At 39.6% G+C, this 22,157-nt stretch overlaps 2 protein-coding genes across 3 annotated transcripts; both read left to right on the top strand.

Annotated features, from left to right (window-relative positions):
* Positions 1–462: 462 nt before the first annotated feature.
* On the top strand, positions 463–3,470 carry bcl7bb (BAF chromatin remodeling complex subunit BCL7B b). Of its 2 annotated transcripts, none has more exons than XM_077611302.1 (6): positions 463–640; positions 1,071–1,146; positions 1,226–1,313; positions 1,427–1,567; positions 1,689–1,792; positions 2,727–3,470. In XM_077611302.1, exons 1-6 carry the CDS (start codon positions 528–530, stop codon positions 2,796–2,798), a joined length of 594 nt encoding a protein of 197 aa, XP_077467428.1. In that variant the 5' UTR covers positions 463–527; the 3' UTR covers positions 2,799–3,470. The 2 variants fall into 2 exon arrangements, with proteins under 2 accessions (XP_077467428.1, XP_077467427.1); XM_077611301.1 differs by having other exon boundaries at positions 465–640; positions 1,427–1,585.
* A 1,139-nt stretch (positions 3,471–4,609) lies between these two features.
* baz1b (bromodomain adjacent to zinc finger domain, 1B) lies at positions 4,610–21,188 on the top strand. The gene is made up of 22 exons (XM_077611598.1): positions 4,610–5,336; positions 6,492–6,608; positions 8,012–8,156; positions 8,312–8,504; positions 9,582–9,703; positions 10,589–10,786; positions 10,847–11,032; positions 11,118–11,193; positions 11,274–12,419; positions 12,518–12,667; positions 12,775–12,913; positions 12,999–13,129; positions 13,239–13,350; positions 13,443–13,541; positions 13,704–13,881; positions 14,223–14,405; positions 14,487–14,634; positions 15,847–15,994; positions 16,097–16,209; positions 16,487–16,614; positions 17,465–17,571; positions 19,080–21,188. Exons 1-22 carry the CDS (start codon positions 5,218–5,220, stop codon positions 19,744–19,746), a joined length of 4,605 nt encoding a protein of 1,534 aa, XP_077467724.1. The 5' UTR covers positions 4,610–5,217; the 3' UTR covers positions 19,747–21,188.
* The last annotated feature ends 969 nt before the right edge of the window (positions 21,189–22,157 follow it).

Raw genomic sequence — 22,157 nt, 5'->3', positions numbered from 1 at the left:
ATATACTTTTTGTCCTTCTTACCGAATACTTTCTTCTGTGCTTTTATAATTATGTTTGTTTCCATCACACAAAATATACATACATAAGCCAATGATTATGGCATTTTAAGGCACACTTTAATGTTTTAATATTTTTTTAAATAATAACGTAGATTTGTTATATATATTTGTAATATTCGTTGAATATATATCTCATTTTCAACTGTTGAAATGAGCAATACAACAAAGATGATCAGGACTATTGATTTTAATTTTGGATTTATTTAAATGCAATATTTGCCATTTGCCTTCTGTCGCAGTCTTTTAAATATGTGCTTATGCAACTCAAATCATGTGTAATGTAATATTTTAACCAAATTATTTAGTGACAAAGCAGCAGCATCGTTTAATAGAGTTGTTACAATAGTGTCTCAAAGGAGAAAAGGGGAGGGGACTGTTGGAAAAGAGTTCATGTGGGAAGTCTCGCGAGATTACAGTAATATAGAAGAAGCGGGGCTAGGTCTTAAGTTTTTCTCATGCATCATTAGATGATTCATATCAGCGTCAAGATGTCGGGACGTTCAGGCCGTGCTGAGACCCGGAGTCGCGCTAAGGATGACATTAAAAAGGTGCTGGCTGCAATCGAGAAAGTGCGGAAATGGTACGTAGGCTGCTTAGTTTGCAATATAGAGGGAATGTTTTTAGCACAGCGTCGGTGGTTAGCTACAACGTTACTCAACTAACTTCAGTCGGAAAAGTTGGATGATTGACGTAGCTTGCAGCCAATTGGTGCCTCTGATTGGGAAAAGAAGGCGGGGTGATGAGATTCTTTTTCTTCAAGAACTGTCAATATGGCTGCAGCTCTGCACAACTAATTACAGAAAGATGCAGTTGATGTTTTACGCTGACATTAATAGACACGATGTTTTTTTTCTGTGTCCGCGTATGGACATTCATCCTATAGATGTATACTAGTTACAGCATTGCAGAAAACACCGACATCTATTGTAGGTCGAGGATAAAATACAGCCGATTAGAGCGGATCATTGTTAGCGTTTGTCTTAATATAGCCAAACTACTTAAATCCCCAGGGAGAAGAAATGGGTGACAGTTGGAGATACATCCTTGCGCATATTCAAGTGGGTGCCAGTGACAGAAACAAAGCAGGTGCATTTCACTCACGCATTATATGGGGAAACTCCCTGTTTATGTGTTTGTGACTCATATTGTACCCTTATAATATCAGATCTATCGTACCAAATCTACTGGTGGAGAAGCCACAGGATTAAAAGACGTAGTCCTTGAAAACACTAACTCTTTGCCAGATTTGACTGGTGAGTGTTATGGATTTTCCTGTAAAAATACTGAAAACACATAATGAGAAGAACAGCATGACCAACTCTTGTGCTAATTCAATGCACTGTGAATAATGTGATCTCAATTACAGATGAAAACAGCAACCAGAGCTTTCTGTCTGATGTTTACCATTCTAAAATGGATAACAGCAGCAGCAACTCCAGCTCACAGCAGGTCAGCCCACCGCATACTTCGAGTCTCCGAACCGAAGACTCACAACCACCAATGCTAGGTCAGGAAACTGTGGATGGTATGTTGAAGGCCCAGTATCAGCACTCAGTGATAATTCTTTTCGTGGATTCGATCTTCACTGCCATCTCCTAATGTGTGAAATTGTACCCTAATGAATCCAGATCCAATTCATCCTGGACAGGAGAGAGCTGAGGAGCCTCCAACTCTAATCAAGGAGGATCTTTTGTCATCAGGAAACCCAAAACGGACCACGATACACACACAGGTTTTGTAGCATATGTTGTGGTTTAAATGATTAAGTAACCATAATAAAAATTCTTAGGGCACTTTCACACCTAGCCTGTTTTGAGTAAAACAAACCTTAGGATTGATTTAATTGGACAGGGCCTCCCGATGGTGCGGTGGTTCTTCTGCCTGACTTTGGTGCGGGCAGTCTGGGTTCGATTCCCACTCAGTGGCAGTGTGAGTGGTTATCTGTCTCTCTCTGTGCCCTACGACTGACTGGCGACCAGTCTAGGGTGTAGTCTGCCTTTCGCCCGAAGACAGTTGGGTGAGGCTACAGCAACCCCCGCAACCCTTTTGAGGATCAAATCAAAAGCCTTTATTGTCATCATACACAGCTGCGTATAACGAAATTGGTGGTGCTCCTCCACAAAGTGCGGATGGGTGGTATGGAAGATGAATGAATGAATAAATTGAACTGAGCAAGAGGGGTGGGGGGATAAAAGAACAGACCCTAGAATGCCAGTATTGATTGGTCTCAACTCACTTCCAACAGAACCACCTGGCTGCGACGCAAAATGGCTGACGAGTGATGACACCCGTCCCCATTTACTCACAGCATGGATTATTTTCTGAACCGCTTTATCTTCACTAGGGTCGCGGGGGGTGCTGGAGCCTATGCCAGCTGACTTCGGCCCAGAGGTGGGGGACACCCCGAATTGTTGGCCAGCCAATCGCAGGGCTCAAGGAGACAAACAACCATTCACGCTGGGGGGAAATTTAGAGTGTCCAATCAGCCTACCATGCATGTCTTTGGAATGTGGGAGGAAACCGGAGTACCTGGATAAAACCCACGCAGAAAAGGAGACCACTGTATCTCTTGAATCGGAACAAGACAAATGGGCCACAGGTGTGAAAGCAGCCTTAGCGACATTAAGTTAAGGAATTGTTAAGTCACCAATTTTTACACATTACAGGAAGAATCGGACAAATCAGGAGCACCTCCTTTAAAGAAGATTTGCCCAGGAGAAAATGCTGTGTTAAGATAGTTTACTTTGCAAATATGCATAAAAACCTATCCACACTTATTTTAACTTCAGATCAATTCATTCTGGATTTAAAGCTCTGTTGTTATGCTTCACATAAACTCAACTTGCACTTCATCTGCACATGCTATTCTATGCTACATTTTAATAGAATGAGATTTAAATTACTTTAACCTTTAAAAATATTTAAGTTATGACAGAGCATTGTGCTTTTACTATATATCTATTTTTTTCTTTTTTTTTATTCCTAAATTGAGTATATTCACTCAATGACTGTGTGATTGTTAGTGTCAATTGTTGTCTGTCGCTATACGTGTCTTGTGACTGATTGCGGACATATTCAGGGTGTTGTCTAGTTAACCTTTGCCATGAAGTTACCTTGGATAGGTTCTAGGACTTGGTGGAAACCCTGAGGAGGATAAGCGTTGCTGAAAATGGACGGATGGATGATTCACACATTTTCTGTGGACTGTAAACATATTGCATGCACACAGAAAACTTTGATATATATGCAGAAAAAGGCACACGTTTAAAATGGTTAGATGAAAAAGGAAACTGTCATCATATGTTTTCATATTTAAGAACCAGTGGTTACTTGAATTGTTGACATAAATCAGACATACCCAAGTTGTAATATACTACACAACACCACCAATAAAATGCTCATTCATTGGAGCAGTTGCACAAAAATTATCTTTGTGAACTCATACACTTGTTTGTATTTCTACTAAACATAATGCAAATGTCAGTCAGAGAGGGGATACAATATTTTTATGGGTTATGCATGTAAGGATATTCCAGTTATCCTTTAGTGAGAAATGATTTTAAACTATCCACTAAAAAAATGTAGTTAATTTAATGCCACAGTCTATTATTGTAGTACACAGCAATGTTGAGGACATTTTTCTTTTTTTTTAAAAGGCAATGAAAATATATTTTGGTAATCTTAGTGACTATGAGAAACCTTTGTGATGATATCAATTTTACATCTAGAAATTAAAACTGCTGCTGCAATTTTTTTTAATATAACAGGCCCACATTTATAATTAATAATGATGATAATAACAACAAAAATAATAATTTAATTTAAGTTTAGTAACTGATTTGGTCCATAACACGTGAGGACTTAGAGGAAAAATATATTTTCTAAACTCAGAACAAATATTTGCAAATGACCCATTTTCATAATTGAAATTTGAAAAACAGTATTTTGATTTTAAAAAAAAGTGTTTCATGGAAGACAACATTTACCAAAACACGTTTAATTTTGAGATACTGAAATCAAGAGTCAGTGTTTTGGATGCTAGTTAATTAACTTGTTAGCTGCTATTGACAGTTATGGGCGTAGAATACATTTGATAAGAGAGTTGTGTCACTGAAAGATCATGTTTGAGAGACAGTTCAAATGGATTGGACGTCCATCCCCGTCAATAACAGCCAATTAGTTTAAACAATGTCCCCAAACAAAACGTCTGTATTATAAAAATAGACAACTCAACTAAATATCGCACCATTAAATTAAATAACACCATACACATTGTGTTCCTGTGCTTTTATCATGGGAAATTTGATATAAAATATATCCTTGCTTTATTTTTGTGGTAGTGAGAAAATACGTTGACGTCATTTATTTTCAATGACGTTGCAAACGTACTATACGTTACATATATTCTCGTGGGCACGGCTAAAGATGGGTTGTCCTTGACTGACAATTGGCGGTCACTGACAGCCAATCAAACATCACTATAGACAATTTTGGGGCGGGCCACTGGCGGAGAGCCAATGGCTGTCAAGAGAGGACGGAGTACCGTTGCTACGCCGCTTGCTGCCGGGGAAACCGGGGAGTTGAGGGTGTGCGATATTTAGCCGGTGATCGCTAAACTCCCGCCATTTAGACAAGGAATTAACCTCTTCAACTTATCATTTTTAAAGAACTACAAAAAATATATTTTTTCCAAACGACTCAGCCGAATCTACGGAAGAAAGACCACGGACTCGTCTTGATTAGTCTATTTGACGAGTGAATTGTTATTCGCGCTTGACTGGGCTGTTGCCGCGAATTTGACTTGGAATCGAAAGATTGCATCCTGACAGGTCAATCGAGAAGATAAAAGTTCGACACAAGTACAAGAACCAATTTTGTATCTGAGACTTCGCTTGGACCCGCTATGGCGACTACGCTAAAGCAGAGAAGAGGAATTCGATGAGGAGTCGAGAAAGAAGGGACACTGTTTTGTGTTGCAACGCGATAGCAAATCCGGGCTAACAACTAGCCCGCTAGCTACTTGACGTTGAATTCCAGGCCTGTCGGTGATAACGTGATTCATGCTATCAGGCACCAGGATACAAGTGAAGGTCATAATATTTTGCATCGGATTGTTAAGGTGGTTATTATTTTTGTACGACCGCCATTTGATTGACAATGGCACCGCTATTGGGTCGGAAGCCTTACCCATTAGCTAAGCCGTTAGCCGAGCCACTAGGCCCGGGAGAAGAGGTCTTCACCATCGAACGCACCAAGGAGGCCTTCAGGAACAAAGAGTATCCTCCTCCGAATATGATGCTGTTAATCATGTCGATTTGGAGTTTAACATCTATCTAATTGGTCACATGTGCCTCGATGGAGTTCACGCCACATATTCCAGGTGTAAAATGCGCTCAGCTTTGCTTGACGTGAATTTGTTATCATCTGACATTTTCCATCGTTTTAGCTTCCCCTCGTGTACTGTTACGTGTCGCTGTCGGGCGTGTTAGCTTCTTAACAAACATTTCCCAAAAAACTGATTAGGGAGTCCCCGAGGAAGCATTATCTATTGGGACAATTGAAATAAGTCACATGGAAATCCTCCGATAGTTTTCCGTTGACTTTTTAGGTGCTGTGAATCGGCTGTCAACTATCCTCGGAAGCCGGCTATGCTAATGCAAGGCAAATGTTGGTGTTATGTCACAATGGCCAGTTCCTAACTGCTGACGCAAAGTCTTAAAATGTAATCATCGGTCGTAAATTAGCACGAAATGCGTCTTAATGGCTGAAGGTGTAGTCGAATTTGTTCCTAATTTAGTTTTTCCTCCCCAACATAATACCTTCAGGCGGTCCCGCGGTTGAGTGGTTAGCGGATCGGCCTCACAGTGGGAGACCTGGGTTCAAATCCAGGTGGGTCCACCTGTATGGAGTTTGTAAGTTCTCCCTGGGCCTGTGTGGGTTTTCTCCGGGTACTCCGGTTTCCTCCCACATTCCAAAGACATGCATGGTAAGCTGATTGGAGATTCTAAATTGCCCCGAGGTATGAGTATGAGCGTGGATGGTTGTTTGTCTCCTTGTGCCCTGCGATTGGCTGGCCACCAATTCAGGGTGACCCCTGCCTCTGGCCCGAAGTCAGCGGGGATAGGCTCCAGCACCCCCCGTGAACCTAGTGAGGATAAAGCGGTTCAGAAGATGAGATAAGAGAATGTCTCCAATTACAGGCATTTCATGTTTTCAGGTGGATAAGCTGCAGGTGAGCTTGAGCACTTGTTATATAAACAGTGTAAAGCTATTTTCCATTTCATGGCAATTCAACAGACTTTGTGAGATTGTTAGTGAGATAAATCCTGCAGTTGGGTGAATGTGAAATTCGTGATCTCGTTATTCGCTACTATTGTGACACATTCTTGATACTCATTTATACAAAAGTTGTCTTTGACTAAATGACAAAGCGAGTATGAGGCCCGCTTGAAGAGGTATGAAGAGCGCATCTGGACATGCAAGAGCACTGGAAGCATTCAGCTGACACACAAGGAAGCATGGGAAGAGGAGCAAGAAGTCACCGAACTGTAAGTAGTTCCTACCTGTGCTTGATAAGCTTCAATGTAGTATTAATAGTGGTTACAGTAGTCCTATATGCATGATCCGCGACGATCGTTTGAGCAGAAGTTGTCAAAGTAAAATGTAAAACTTTTTCTGAAAGGTCCACCAAGAGTAAAGTTGTGGTGCGCTGTCGAGTGTTATTGGCGTTTTATATTTATTATACCATAACTTTGATTACTAAACCGTGGATGTTTTTTAATTGAATTGAGTTATTTAATATGGTTATTAAATTTACAATCACAACGTTGTCTAAAACTGCTACGCGTGTGTAGTATGTGTCATCGTTAATCTTCAACCTACACAAGTGACTAAAGATGGAAATTAGCCCTCGGCTACAATCTTACATTCATGGACATGAATATGGATATGTTCATTAATATATTCTGCCCCTTATTAAATAAATCAAACTCAAATTGAAAACACAATTTCACAACAGCCTCACAGGCCACAAAAAGCTTTGTTCAAAGTGTGTAGAAGTTAATTTAAAAATACAACTTATCAAGTTTTGATTTTTATTTACAATCTCCATTTATCTCTAATTGTGTCATCAATTTTGTAACCGTACTTCAGAAGTGTCAAGAGAAAGATTCTATATTCAATTGAGTGAAGGTCATGAGACTTTCAGCTCTGCCGTTATTGGATAAAGCTGGCGCTCCTCCTTTCTTTCTATTTTGGAGGATGTGGGTTTTATTGTCGCTCTTCCTCTGCAATTTTTAAAGGTTAAGTTATTATAATCAACAAGACAGAAATGTAAAACAGTGGTATTTCCACACTTCTAATAATTATCAGTGTAACTGTCGGAGATTAGCCCCACGTGTAGAAATGATACGTCATGACAGAGCACAGTTTATTCAGTGATTTATAAACTACACTAACCGTATTCAAAATAATTGTTTTTTTCTCTTGAACTTCCACTGTTGTCAGGAAATATTAATATTTTATTTGTAAGCCAAAATTCTGTGTACAAACAGACTTTAACGCCTCTATCAATTGAATGATAGAAATCGCTAGTTCCATTTTTAGTTTGATTGGCGAAGGGTAGATCACTAATTTTTGGGAAGTTTTTAGGATTATTTGTAAATTGCTTTATTTTGATGCATTTATTGAACATTTTTTTCTGCCCCTATGGGCCAAGTCCAGTACTGGTCAATAGGGGAAAATACTGTCTTAAAATAAACCCCAACAAAAAAAGGAAAACAAATTAATAATGGTGCTCATAAAAAAGTTTCATATGATGGTACTTTTTAGAGGCTGATTTATAAAAAAAATCTGTTGAATTTGACTCAGTTTTATGAATTGTAAAATGTAATGTGTTTAAAACACGACATTATTTTATTCCCTAACTGAATCTTTTATTTAATTTGCACAGGCTGCAGGAGGAATATCCTCACTGGTTTGAGAAGCCTATCCTGGAGATGGTCCACCACAATACAGTTTCTTTGGACAAACTAGTTGAGATGGCCTGGTTAGAAATCCTCACCAAGTATGCTGTTGGTGAAGAGTGCGACTTCACGGTCAGTTTTTTAATTTTTTTTAAACACTTTAGTTTTGTAACCTCACTCATTTTAATTGCTAAATTATTTATTCATTATTCTGCATAATTCAAGTTAGACAAATGTGTTTGATCTTTAGATCTTTTTTAGATGCTGGCAAACATTTTCAATTTCAGGTGAGCCACGACAAAAGTTTACGAGCAAAGGTGGTAAAAATTCATCCCCTGGAGAACCCTGGGAGAGAAGCTGGAGAGAAGAAGCTCGAAGGTGCCTGTGATTCACCATCTAGTGACAAAGAGAACACCAGTCAAGAGAACCAGACGAAGGATCCTGCACTTGGAGAGGAGGAAAACAGGAGAGAGAGTCTCAGTGAGTTTGAGGAATAGCAATCACATGAAAAATGGTATTGTTGCACCGGGATCATTCCTTTTCACTCCAAATGGGGTTCTCACAAAAGTTTTATAAAGCATTGCATTACCCCCCCCCCACCCCACCCCCCCCTCCCCCCAAAAGGCTTTATTTAACATTGAAATGTTGTCAATTGAAATTTCAAAAGTCTTAAAAATATAAGCACATTTTAGTTGAAGTTAAAAAAAACACAAAGTATACACAAGTGCTTGTGCCTGCAGGCTTCCGTGAGCGTGCTTTTGCGTATACACACGCACGGAAAGGCACAACACGTGGGTGAATTTATCGATTAAAAAAAAATGACTCAACGTTTTATCGTATGGTTCCTTTCGTCAACAAAATACTGATTTCTTGCTGCATAAAAGAAAACTTTACCCCTCTACAGTGATAACTTTAGGCACAAACACATTTTGTGCCAGCAGACAACCAGCAATCCACATTTCAAGTTCCCTCACACATTCCTCCAACCATATCAGCCGTTCAATTTTGGAAATCTATGTCATACTTTAACTACCGAAACTCTTTTGAAAGTTTTTAGCAATTCGCTAACACCCCAGCTATCTTACTAAACCTGTTTACCATATGTGACATGAACCGGTAGAAAAGAACAACTGCGGGTGGACAACAAACAGCACAAGTTTTTGCATATATATTTTTCAGTCCAAAATCATGTTGATGTTTGTTGTTTCATGTGGACCCTTTAAATGATTGTGTGTTTGTATATAGCCAGCTTTCACACTTTAAATGGATTGAATGTCTGTCATCACTGGCAATGGAGTTAGAGCAAAACAATTGTCCTACTTAGTGTTTAATTTAACATGTCTGCCAGCATTTTCTTGATCAGTGTACAACATGGAAAACATGATCATTCATCGCACAGTGGATGAGTTAATGATTATAAATGTTTAACTTTATAGTGCAGTGATTTTAGGTGTTAAATTTCCAGCATGCTTCAGGCTGCTATGCATGTGTTTGCGGTTAATTTTATCTCATCACTTGATCACTAAATGTTAGTGACATTGGTTTCTTCTTTTTTAGGTGATAGAGCACGACGTTCGCCAAGAAAACTCCCCACTGCCATGAAGGAAGAAAAGAAGAGGTGGGTAATTCCCAAGTTTCTTCCTCACAAGTATGATGTCAAGCTCATCAATGAAGACAAGGTTTGTTTTTTTTGTTAACATTAATATAGCTTAATAGTGACTCAGTTCATCATTACAGTGGTACCTCGACATACAATCTCGGCGTTTCTTCCACGACAACGCACTCGTAAACGGAACAAACAAATTTAAATTAACTTGGATTAATATATACAGACACACTCAAACATATGTTTAATGTAACTTTACACAAAACTGAATTCTAATTTTGTTTTGATCTTTTTTTACCTTCGTTCTGGCCGGGTTAGTTGTTTGCAATGCATCCACCCTCACGTTCGCTATCGATGGGCTGTTTGCTGTTGTACTATTCCCTTCAAAATATTCCGAAAATGATGCACATGTCCTCACAATAGGATAACACACGACCACTTGCCAACGAGAAGTAGTCTTGAATTAGCGATCGCTCTGCTACCGGGAGCTAACATGCTAAGGGGGGGAGACAGGAAATGCAACCTCCTACCCAAGTATTGATTGTGGGTAATGAAGTTTTATTCTGAGAAAGAGTGCCATTTGCAATCGGTGTTGTGTGCACGAGTATACTTCATTACCCAGAAAGCCCTCTTTTTGCCCGCGCATGCGCGTTGTGTGTTTCCTGGTCCGTATGTAGGCGAAAGAAACCGCTCAGTGCTCGTAGATATCTGTTATACACGAAAGAGATAAGCAAAAAAGACAGTGCGCTACAATTATAAACAGCCTCTCATGTCATAGCCACCTGGCTTGGTCGCATCTCAAAATTTTGATCGTATCGCGGGCGAATTATTTGATCGAAATTTTCGTCGTACCACGAGCATGTCGTACCATGAGCTGATTGTAGGTCGAGGTACCACTGTAATTATTTTGGTCTTCTTACAATGTTTATGTGACATTTCTTTTTGACCGATGCCCCAGGTGGTCAGTGATGTGCCAGCAGAGAGTCTTTTCAGAACAGAGCGTCCTCCAACAAAAGAGATCGTTCGCTACTTCATCCGACACTATGCACAGAGACTGGGCATGGGCGAGAGTGCACCCTGGGTAGTTGAAGATGATCTGGTGAAAAAGTTTAATCTTCCCAGTAAATTCAGTGACTTTCTTCTCGATCCCTACAAGGTTGGTGATTTATTCCTTACACTACTGGGCAAGTCAGTTGACATTCCCACTTGTTTAAAGTTTCTAGCTGGGAATCCTTCTACCAAACGCAAAAGTTTGACGTCCGCTGACGGAAAATCACGAAAGAAACAGAAGACGGCGGGTACAGGAGACGACTCGGTGAATGAGAAAGGGGAGATAAAAAGAAAAAACAAGAAAGATGCTGTCGGGAAGCCCCTTAGTCCCACGATCTGGGGTCATGTTCAGGTAGGCCCAATTGCATGCAACTATTGATGCAGTGTAATCAAACAGTTAAACCTTTAATGACTTCTTTGCCTTTTGCCTTTCCTAGAAGATAAAAATGAATGGTTCGCCATTAAATGTAAAGAACTCTGCAACACCCAAGAAAGGAGAAACTAAAAACTCAGGTATTTGCCGTTCTAAATCTGTTTAAAAAATCTAGAGACGGGAAAGACTGGAAAAGGTGCTGATAAAAATATTCTTAAAGCTCCCAGAAAAGATGCAAAAGCAACTCCCAAGACATCAAAAATGAAGCAGATGACCCTGCTGCATCTAGCTAAGAGCCCTGCTGCAGGCAGCCCCAAAAAACGAGCCCGTAGTAGCAGTAGCACGAGCACTCCTAAATTAGGGAAACCTTTACACCCAATGGCTCTCCACCTTCTTCGTTATTACAAGGAGAACAAGGGGAAAGACGATAAAAAGAGTGTTCTGTCATCCCTCATCTCCAAGGCTGCAAAGGCCTTGTCACCAGATGACCGTGGCAGATTACCCGATGAGTTGAAAGAGCTGGTTCAGATACGCTGGGAGAGACTGGAGCAAAGGAAACGCTGGGAAGCCATGAGTGAAGAGGAACGGCAAGAAGAAATGAAGAAAAGGCGGAATGATCTGAAAGAAAAACTTCGGGAAAAGGCCAAGGAGCGGCGTGAGAAGGAGATGCAACTCCGTCTCGAACAGTCGCGCAGATACGAGGACCAGGAGATTAAAGGCGGCAAGACTCTGCCGAGATTTAAACTTGTTGACATGCCAGAGGGGCTTCCCAACACTCTCTTTGGCGATGTCGCGATGGTTGTGGAGTTCCTTCACTGCTATGCCGGGCTCCTAATGCCTGATGACAAGTATCCCATCACATCCATGGCTTTGATGGAATCGTTGGCCGGAGTCCGCTCGGGTTTCCACTACCTGAACCGTGTTTTGGTAGTGCTGCTTCAGACACTCCTGCAAGATGAGCTGGCTGAGGGCTACAGTGAACTTGATATTCCCTTATCTGAGATCCCCCTAACCTCGCACTCTGTGTCAGAGCTAGCGAGACTGTGTTTGCGCCCTTTTGATGCTCAAGGGGAGGAGAGTGGGCAGGGGTCTGTGGACCTGGGCATGAATGGCTTTGATGACGTAGTGACCAGCGAATTTCTGGAGAAACTTGAAACTGTCGAGGTGTTTGAGCTTGACCCAGAAGAAAAGGTTAGCCTGCTGGTAGCACTGTGCCACCGCATCCTCATGACATACTCCGTGGAGGACCATGTCGACGGCATGCAGCAACGGACCGCTGAACTGTGGAAAGAGCGCATAGCAATGCTTAAAGAGGTAAATCGCAAGAAGGCGGAGAAGAAGAAGCAAAAAGAGATTGAGGGCAAAGGTAATCATTGGTATTCGTATCATCAAAGTACTCCGAGTTGTTCCAGGTTTGTTGCTGACAAAACATCGTGCATGCTCTTGTTTTTCTCTTGTTCCAAGATGAGAAGAAAAAAAAGGATGAACCGAAAAAGGAGATCAAGAAAGAAGTCAAGATAGAGCTGGTGGACATGATCAGCTCAATCAAGAGCAGGCGGCTGATGAGCATACAAGCCAAGAGAGAAAAAGAAGAAATGGACAAACAGAATAAAGGTGGTGAACCTTACATACAATAGTATATTGATACCATTCAAATGTGTCAAATCCCTCATTACAATTTGATTTCGCGACTAATTTGATTCTGAATTATTATCCCAAAGAACGCATGGAGGAGGCGGCTGAAGAAGAACGAATGCGCAGACAAAGAGCTACTGCGGAAAAGAATTTTCAGGAGGGTTTAACAAAAGCCAAACTAGTCCTGCGAAGAACTCCTTTGGGAACAGACAGAAATCATAACAGGTTAGTTAAGTGAATTTAACTGAAATCGGGTGATTCATGACAATTCATGTCAGAAAATTAGTATGTACTTTTTTTTTTGTCTTAGATATTGGTTTTTCTCTGATGTTATACCTGGACTGTATATTGAGAAAGGCTGGGTACATGACAGTATCAACTACAGCTACACCCCAATTGTGGAAAAAGCAACTGAGCCTGATGTGGATGATGGAGATGATGGTGAGGATCCTGCTACACATCTAAGAAAATATGTTTATGTATAAATGTCTATTGAAGTTCTTTCCCCTACAAATAAGCATGTTATTGAATTGTATATTCCAAAATACAGGGGCTGATGATGATGGGAGTATTGATGGTATGAATAACGATGGACCCCAACCAGGAGCAGCAACAGACGTTTGTATAGAAACGACAACTCCTAAACAGGGACAAAATCTATGGTTTGTGTTGTCATTCATCAATACCCTTTTGTTTGAGTGTTTGTGTGCTCTTTTCACATGGATGTGGTTTAATCGCTTGCCATTTAAAACAGGTTCATATGCGACAGTCCTGCTGAACTTGAGGCGCTGGTGGACAGTCTTCATCCTCATGGAGTTAGAGAAAGTGAACTGAAGGCAAAGCTAGAGAGCAGGTGCATATATATATATATATATGAATGCTTGTAAAAGTTGATTTAAAAAAAAAAAAAAAATTCTATGCTAATACCATTTTTAGAGACAGTATCTTTCCGTAACTTCCACTGTAAGATTACGGGTAGCAGCAGCGGAAATAACTGTTCCTTATATTTTTGCAGTTACCAAGACATCATACACTCCATTAATTTGATCCAAAAGGACAAAGCGGGCCTTGGCGTCCCTGCTGAGAACACGGCGCTGCTAAAATATTTACGCACCGATATTCAGGAAATAGCCTCACGCCTCTTAAAGGGTGGCCTGGGCTACTTTGATGAAGACAAAGACATTGACGATGAGGTGAGCAGTTTTTTTTTTTTCCTTCAGTAAATATCGTTTTTTCCCCTCAGTAAATATTGTTTTTTTTTAGCTGATGCTTTTGCAGCTGCAATAAGAAATAGTATTTCACTTATATATAACACTTCTGTTGTATTATTAGATATAGCCAATACAGCCTGTGCTTAAGCAACAAATGCACAATTCAATATATTTTTGACCCCCACTGTGTTCTATGGTCTTGTCATTTCTTGCAACTCTCTGGGTACCATGTGCCTTCATGGAAATGTTTCTCTTATGATCATCCAATTTTGCACAACTTACCTGTCATTGAGTCATCTGACTGTTGCATTATCTATACGCAGCTGGAAAAAAAGAGCAACTTGAAAGAATTAGGGGAGTCCATCATCAGCATCCAGGCATGTGTGATCAAGAAGTTCTTACAAGGCTTCATGGCCCCCAAGCAGAAAATGAAGAAAAAGCAAGTTGGAGAAGAAAACAAATCAGAAGAGGTAGATGAGGAAAAGAAACTGGCCGAGGAGGCCAAGGTAAGTGAATTGGTCAGGTAAAAAGTTTGCGTTTGAATAAGAACATGAGCTGTCATATGAACCCCGACTTCAATCCTACAGGTTGCAACGGCAATCGAGAAGTGGAAGACAGCGATCCGTGAGGCCCAGACCTTCTCTCGCATGCACGTTCTGTTGGGAATGTTGGAAGCCTGCATCAAGTGGGACATGTCTGCCGAAAATGCCCGTTGCAAAGTTTGTCGGAAAAAAGGTACCAACAACAATTGCGCCTCAAAACCCACTTAATGTAAATGCACACAACACTGTGTAAGTTAGCATGATATAAACTACACTGGTACCTCTACATACGAGCTTAATTCGTTCCGGGACTGAGCTCGTATGTCGATCTTCTCGTAACTCGAACGAACGTTTCCCATTGAAATGAACTAAAAACACATTAATTCGTTCCAACCCTCTGGAAAAACACCAAAAACAGGATATTGGATCGGAATTTTTTTTTTATTTCTTCTAATTTGCCATCTATTAACAAAGTAACACATAACTAGTGGTTTAATATTACTAAAATGTGTTTAATAGTACTGAAATTATACGAATTTCGAAGGGGGGAGAGAGTCGCACAGAGGGGCCAGGGGGACTTTCCACAACGCACTCGTAACCGAACAAACAAATTTAAATTAACTTGGATTAATATATACAGACACACTCAAACATACGTTTAATGTAACTTTACTCAAAACTGAATTCTATTTTTTTTTTTTTACCTTTGTTCTCCATGTTAGCTGTTTGCCACGCCTCCACCCTCATGTTCGCTATCGATGGGCTGTTTGCTGTTGTATTCCCTTCAAAATATTCCGAAAATGATGCACTCAAATGTCCTCACAATAGGATAACGCACGACCACTTGCCAACGAAAAGTAGTCTTGAATGGGCGATTGCGGGAGCTAACAGGCTAAGGAAGGAAAAACTGGCAATGCAACAGCTTAGCCTACCCACGTATTGATTGTGGGTAATGAAGTTTTATTCTGAGAAAGGGTGCCATTGGCTATCGGTGTTGTGTGCACGAGTATACTTCATTACCCAGAAAGTCCTCTTTTTGCCCGCGCATGCGCGTTGTGCGTTTTCCGGTCCATGTGTAGGAGAAACTCGTGTGAAGAAATCGTTCAGTGCTCGTAGATATCTGTTTTACACGAAAGAGATGCGGCAAAAGACTGCGCTACAATGATAAACAGCCTCATGTCATGGCCACCTGGCTTTCTCGCATCTCGAAATGTTTCTCGTATCTAGAGCTAATTATTTGCTCGAAATTTTAATCTTATCTCGAGCATCTCGTAGGTAGAGCTGCTCGTATGTAGAGGTGCCATTGTATCGTCTTTAGCAAGGAAGCAAGCAACATTTATGAAATAAAATAATTGATGTTTAGAGTGGTCTTGTCTAAAAGAATGACTACCTAAACCCCTCTCAGGTGATGACGAAAAACTTATCCTCTGTGACGAATGCAACAAGGCCTTCCATCTTTTCTGCTTGAGGCCTGTGCTGCACCGCATCCCTGAAGGCGAGTGGCTGTGCACAGCCTGTCAGCCCACTGTGGCAAGACGGGGAACACGCTCCAGGTAAGCGTTTTCCGTTTCGCACTTCACCTCGTTCAAAGATTTCATTAGCGTCACACGAAAGTGTAATGAGGAAATTGTCAGCAATACAGTTGTGTTCTTTAGGAATTACAAACAAGACAGCGATGAAGAGGATGACGAGGACGAGTCCGATGAAGATGAATCTGATGAGGAGGAAGATGATGAAGAGTCTGAATACAAAGCCATGGGCCACAGTTGTGAGTATCACAGAGATGAACTTTTCATCTTGGTTTTGTCCAAGTCATCTGCTGAGTATAAGCTAGAAGACATTTAGTTATTTTATTTGTGATGGTGCTGTAACAGCACTCGATACTAAGAAATGAGCAATTTAATACAATATTACTGTTAAATCCACTGAAGCGCTGAACAAACCTCGACCTTTGACATTCAGTTTTGAATCAATTGGTGATATCTGAATTATTGCAGATGGTGAGTCATGTATTAAATTTTTTCTTGTTTTTTTTTTCTTGACAGTGAGGCCAAGAAAGAAAAGTAAGCCGAATTTGCCAGTGCAGAAAAGTAAAACCAAAAAGAAGTCATCTGCTAGTCAGAGTAGCAAACAGAGAACTGGTCCAAGCAGCCTTGCAGACATTGATGAACTGGTGAGAAAGCACAAAAACAAACAAAAAAGTGTTTTCAAAATACTATTAGTCTGCGATGTGGCACAGCAAAATGAGTCATTAACTGCATGGAGAATTTAAGATAAAGATCCAAATTTTCTCAAGTCTAATTTCTTTATTAAGCTTTGAACACATGAATGAACACCCATTTTATAGATTCTTGATTCCAATATCAAGAAATAGTTTTATAAATAATCACAATTGTAAACTGATGTTAGAAACAATCTAAAAAAAGATCTTTAGAAAAAATATTTTTCATAGTCTTCATATAAAGATAAAGATTCACTTTAGCAAATTTTGTATCCATTTCAACAACTGTTATTATAACTTAAAATTAGGTGAAGACTGTTTTATGTAATTGTACCATTACCTTATTGATAAGGGTCTTTTCTCAAACACTGCTTTTTTTTAACGAATTCCTCCGATTAAAAACACAGATTAAAAGTTAAGGGCTCTTTTAAAGAAGGGAGAAGTTCCTGAAAGTCAATAAAAGCAAAGTAACTATTTTAATGCAGAAATATACAATCAGTTGCTCGTCAGCATATCTTGAGATTTGTGCCAAATTTGGTAGTTAGCATGCTGAAGGTTGCTAAAGACAAGTGGAGTGGAGTTTTAAAAATAGAAGTGCCTTTTTCTGCTCAATTTGGAAATTAAAATTTCACAGCCAATCCTAATCCAACTCTCAATTCCTTTGAGATGGAAAATCATAGCAAAATGGTTCATATATCATTGGAAAGATCCGTTATTAAAACATGGGTCACCTTGACCCAATTTGCCGGTCACAGTCTATGTATGGGCTGGTCTTAATGTTGCGTGTGTGTCATTTTTAAAGGTGCGTCAGAGCTCCCAGTCAGGAGTGAGCAGACAAGCATTGGAGCTAGAGAAGTGTGAGGAAGTCCTTAAAAAACTGACTAAGTTCCGATACAGCTGGCCTTTCAGGTGAGTGGACATTGTTGCAGTTGAGAATGTAGCTTTAGTTGTTTGGCCTTTATACTTTTTGTTAACATTTTTTTAGAAGTACATCGAGATGTCATTAGTACAAAATACACAAGGCAAGGCAAATTTATTTGTATAGCACTATCGTTCAACACAAGGTAATTCAAAATCAAAGACACCAGAAATAGAAATAATATTAATACTTGCTGTAAATCTAAAATATTCCATGGATAGACCATTAAATATGTTCAAATTATAGAGCTGTCCATTATTTAATTAAGACAATAAAATTTAATAAATTAATCAGTTTTCATGCTGCTTATCCTTACAAGGCTCATATAGGGTGCTGGAGCCTATCCCCTATGGCACAGGTGTCAAAGTGGGGGCCCGGGGGCCAAATCCGGCCCGTCGCTCGAAAGTAAATCATGAGTGCCGACGTTCTGTTTTAGGATCAAATTTCAATGAAGATTATAGATGTATATTATATTTCCTGATTTCCCCCTTTTTAAATCAATAATTGCAATATTTTTTTAATCCTTTTTTTTCTTTGTGTTTTTAATTCAAAAGCATTTTGTAAAATCTAAAAATATATAAAAATATTTTCTGTTTTCCACTTTAATGTCGAATGAACATAGTAAAAAAATTTTTTTGTTTCCTTTTGAAATGAAAAACAAATGATTAAAAGAAGTTTTCCCTTAATAAGAAAAAGCTCAAATAAACATTGTTTTAGATATATTATAAAAACTGAATATTTAGGCCTTTTTGATCCAGTTCATTTAATCCATTATTTTTTTTAAATATCTAAACATATCTAAAATGGTCCGGCCCACATGAAATCGAGTTGACTTTAATGCGGCCTGCGGACCAACCCATTGGCAAGAGGCGGGGAACCCCCTTAATTGATTGGCAGCCAATCGCAAGTCAATGATATACTTAGTCTGTTTAAATTCAAGTGCAAAGTAATCCACTCTGACATGTAAATATAATATATAGAATGCTACATAGCAGTCTAATGTGTCTGATTAGATTAGATCACTTGTGTGTCAAAGTGGTGGCCCGGGGGCCAAATCTGGCCCGCCGCATCATTTTTGTGTGGCCCGGGAAAGTAAATCATGAGCGCCAACTTTCTGTTTTAGGATCAAATTAAAATGAAGAGTATAGATGTATATTAAATCTCCTGATTTTCCCCCTTTTAAATCAATAATTGTAATTTTTTATCATTTTTTTTCTGTGTTTTTAGTTCAAAAATCATTTTTTAAAATCTAAAAATATATTAAATAAAAGGTAAAATAAACATTGTTTTATATCTATAAAAAACTGAATATTCAGGGATTTTAATGCAGTTCTTTTAATCCATTTATTTAAAAAAAATCTAAATATATCTAAAATGGTCCGGCCCACATGAAATCGAGTTGATGTTAATGCGGCCCGCGAATCAACCCGAGTCTGACACCCTTGGATTAGATTAAACTTTATTCTTCCTGTAGTCTGACAGTCTTTTTTTTTTTTAGGGAACCCGTGTCCACAGAGGAGGCAGAGGATTATTTCGATGTCATTTCGCATCCTATGGATTTTCAGACCATGCAGGGCAAGTTCAGCCAGAGCTCGTACCGCCACAGCCATGACTTCATAGAGGACATGAAGTTGATCTTTGCTAATGCAGAGGAGTACAATAAGGAGGGGAGCACTGTGCTTTCCTGTATGACCAAGACGGAGCAGGCCTTCACAGAGCTGCTCCAGAAGATGATGCCCAGCCTCAGCTACTTGCGGCGGCGCTCGCGCAAGCGCGTCACTCGGGCGTCATCCGGCGACGAAGACGGCGAGGAGGACGAGGGAGATGAAGAAGAAGAAGAGGAGGAGGAAGAAGAACGGGTGCCAGCGCAGAAAAGAGATCAGAACAGCAGATCGAACGCAAAGAAAAACAGAAATAGACGTGCCGTTCAGGGCGAAGAGAGCGAGGAGGAAGACGAGGATGACGGCAAGAGGAGAAGTAAAAGGACGGCTTCCAAAATGACCGGGAAGGATTACAGGGAGCAGAATTGCGACGGTGAGCAGGACACTCGTAGAACTCGGCAGCGCCGAGGCCTAACAGAAGCAGGAGCAGAAGCAGAAGGCACGAGCAGCGAGGACGAAAGGCCGACCCGCCAGCGACATTCCAAGAGACAGAAACGCTCGTGAAGCTCACCGAGCATTTTTGATTTGTCATCCTTTTTTTTTTTTTCAGTTCTTGCCCAAATGCTCATCAGACTCCTTTCCAAACAGCCAGCAGGGAATAAAAAAAAAAACATAATGGTGAATCTTTGTCATATAGAATTTTTGTTCATATTTTTCAAAAAGGATTTATATTTGTAATTTGTATTTGAAATGGAAGTGTAAACCAATGTATTATATTTTTGCCACCCCTTTGAAAAATTGGTCATTCCAGAGAAGTCCTTTTACAGGTTTTGACATTTTTCTCTCAAATCATACTTCGATAAAATCAGCCTAACTTGATGTACATGGAAGAGCACTTTTTTAGACGCATACAGTTTCTGATTTTAAATGTTCAAGAATCTTCATATAGCGCCATTTTATTTTGGTCTCGGGACAGAAACTACTAGCTTGGTGTTCATGTAGCTAAGATCTCCTATGCACACCAAAAGTGAACTCTTAAGTATTGTGCTGGGTGGCAAAGTTCTGATCATCATTTCTTCACGGGGTCTCGCTAAAATGCAAATTTTGTACAGTAAACTTTTTTGGGGGGTTGTTTTATTCCCCTCGGCCAGATTACTGCCGTTATGTGAGCTTGGAACCAGGAAGCTGACTTAATGTATGTCATTTAAAATTTGCGTATTGTAGTGGGCTGCCACTTAAAACAAAAAATGTTGTACCTAAGAGTTTTTCCCCCAAGCACACCACTTTGTGTAAGACGTTCAAGCCAGTAGCTGCCGGACCACCTTTCTGAAGTAATGTGCATAAACATTTGTAAAACAACAAATGTTTGTTATCAATATGGGTATTTTTTTGAAGAGTTATTTTTTGCACATTTTAGTTGGGTTTTTTAAATCATGTCTGCATAAATATTGCATTTCTGCAGAGAAAAAGTTTGAGTACTTTTTATATTTTACATGTCTGAAATCGCTGAATTATTCATGTGCATTTTTGTATGGATCACCTCAGCAAAAAATTTACAATAAAAAAGCAGCTCCTTAGTAAATGTCTTCGCTTAGGCACCAGGTGGCGCTACTCTTATTCTCAATCAGGTATTATCCATTAAGTATCTGCAGATGCTTATGTAGCCGCATTTGATTATTAATATCGTACAGGGAATGAAACTTTTTTTTGTCACATTACTTTGGAATATTCTCCTGTGCAGGTTTTCTGTCACGCATAGCCGAGACTGCTTGTGTCCACCCTGTAATATATTTTCTTTAATTTTTACCCCTTATAACTTAATGTTTGGGTGTTTGTCTCAATCTATGCTTCACTTTCACCACCTGTGATATAAATTTGACTGCCCTTCTCCAAGATGGGACCTACTGTCTTTAACAAATACCCATTTTTATATGTATATTTATAGTCTAGGCAGGTTTGAGGAGTAATGATGTGTAAAATGTTTCCAATAAAGGCATTGAGCAAGACTTGAGTTGCCATTATTTTGTATTTGCCCTATATAAACTATATATATATATATATATATATATATACACACTGTATACTATATATATATTTATTTATCTTTTAAATGAGGGTTACTATCTATGTCTTTTGGTATAAATTAAGTCTTGTTTCACTTTGTAAAACAAAATGGAGGGGTTCGTGAATATCTCATGATATTACAAAATGAGGACTGAAGTTAAAATACAAGTGGATTTGAGACATTTTTCCCCCACTCATGCACAGAACACTCCAGATTATGCTTTAAATTAAATTGAACGGACATAGAATGGGTGTACAAGCAATAATAATAATTACCTGCAATATGTAAAAAGTCAATGTATGTTTGTGTATTTTGACCCTTCAATTCATTTGAAGGAGCTTATTTTTTTAGTTTTAAAGCTGTCAAAATCGGCAGCAGGTGCACCCCCCAACCCCCACTTTAAGAAATGAATAAGGGGGGAAAACTGGCCGTGCTCAAATTGACCTTTAATCCCTACACAAACTGACAACTAGAGCGAGTAGAGTGACACTCACTCAGCAAATATTTAGCTGAGGTCAAAGACACTTGTGGGAGTGCGTTTGTTGGGGGCACAAGCGTGTGTTGCCTTGCCTGATGTGATGCCAAATGCATTGGAATTGGAGTCTATTCTAAATCCTTATACAGTATATTGTACATAGCATACAGAGGACATGGAATATACATACACTGACTGGGTAGAGTACAAAAATGCCTTATTTGGTGTAATGCATGGGTGTCCAAACTGGTCCTCAAGAGCCACAGTGGGTGCAGGTTTTCATTCCAACTGAAGAAAATGAAACATTTTCACCAATCTGATGTCTTAAAAGTGTAATCAGTTGATTGCCATCAGGTGTTTCTGGTTTCAGAAGAAACCTCATTGGTTAAACTGTCTGCACGGAATCAGTTGGAATGAAAACCTGCACTTTGTGGA

Source organism: Stigmatopora argus, chromosome 10, assembly GCF_051989625.1.
Source record: "Stigmatopora argus isolate UIUO_Sarg chromosome 10, RoL_Sarg_1.0, whole genome shotgun sequence".
Lineage (NCBI taxonomy): Eukaryota > Metazoa > Chordata > Actinopteri > Syngnathiformes > Syngnathidae > Stigmatopora > Stigmatopora argus.
Note: the sequence above shows the minus strand (reverse complement) of the source record. Positions and strands in the feature narration are given on the sequence as shown.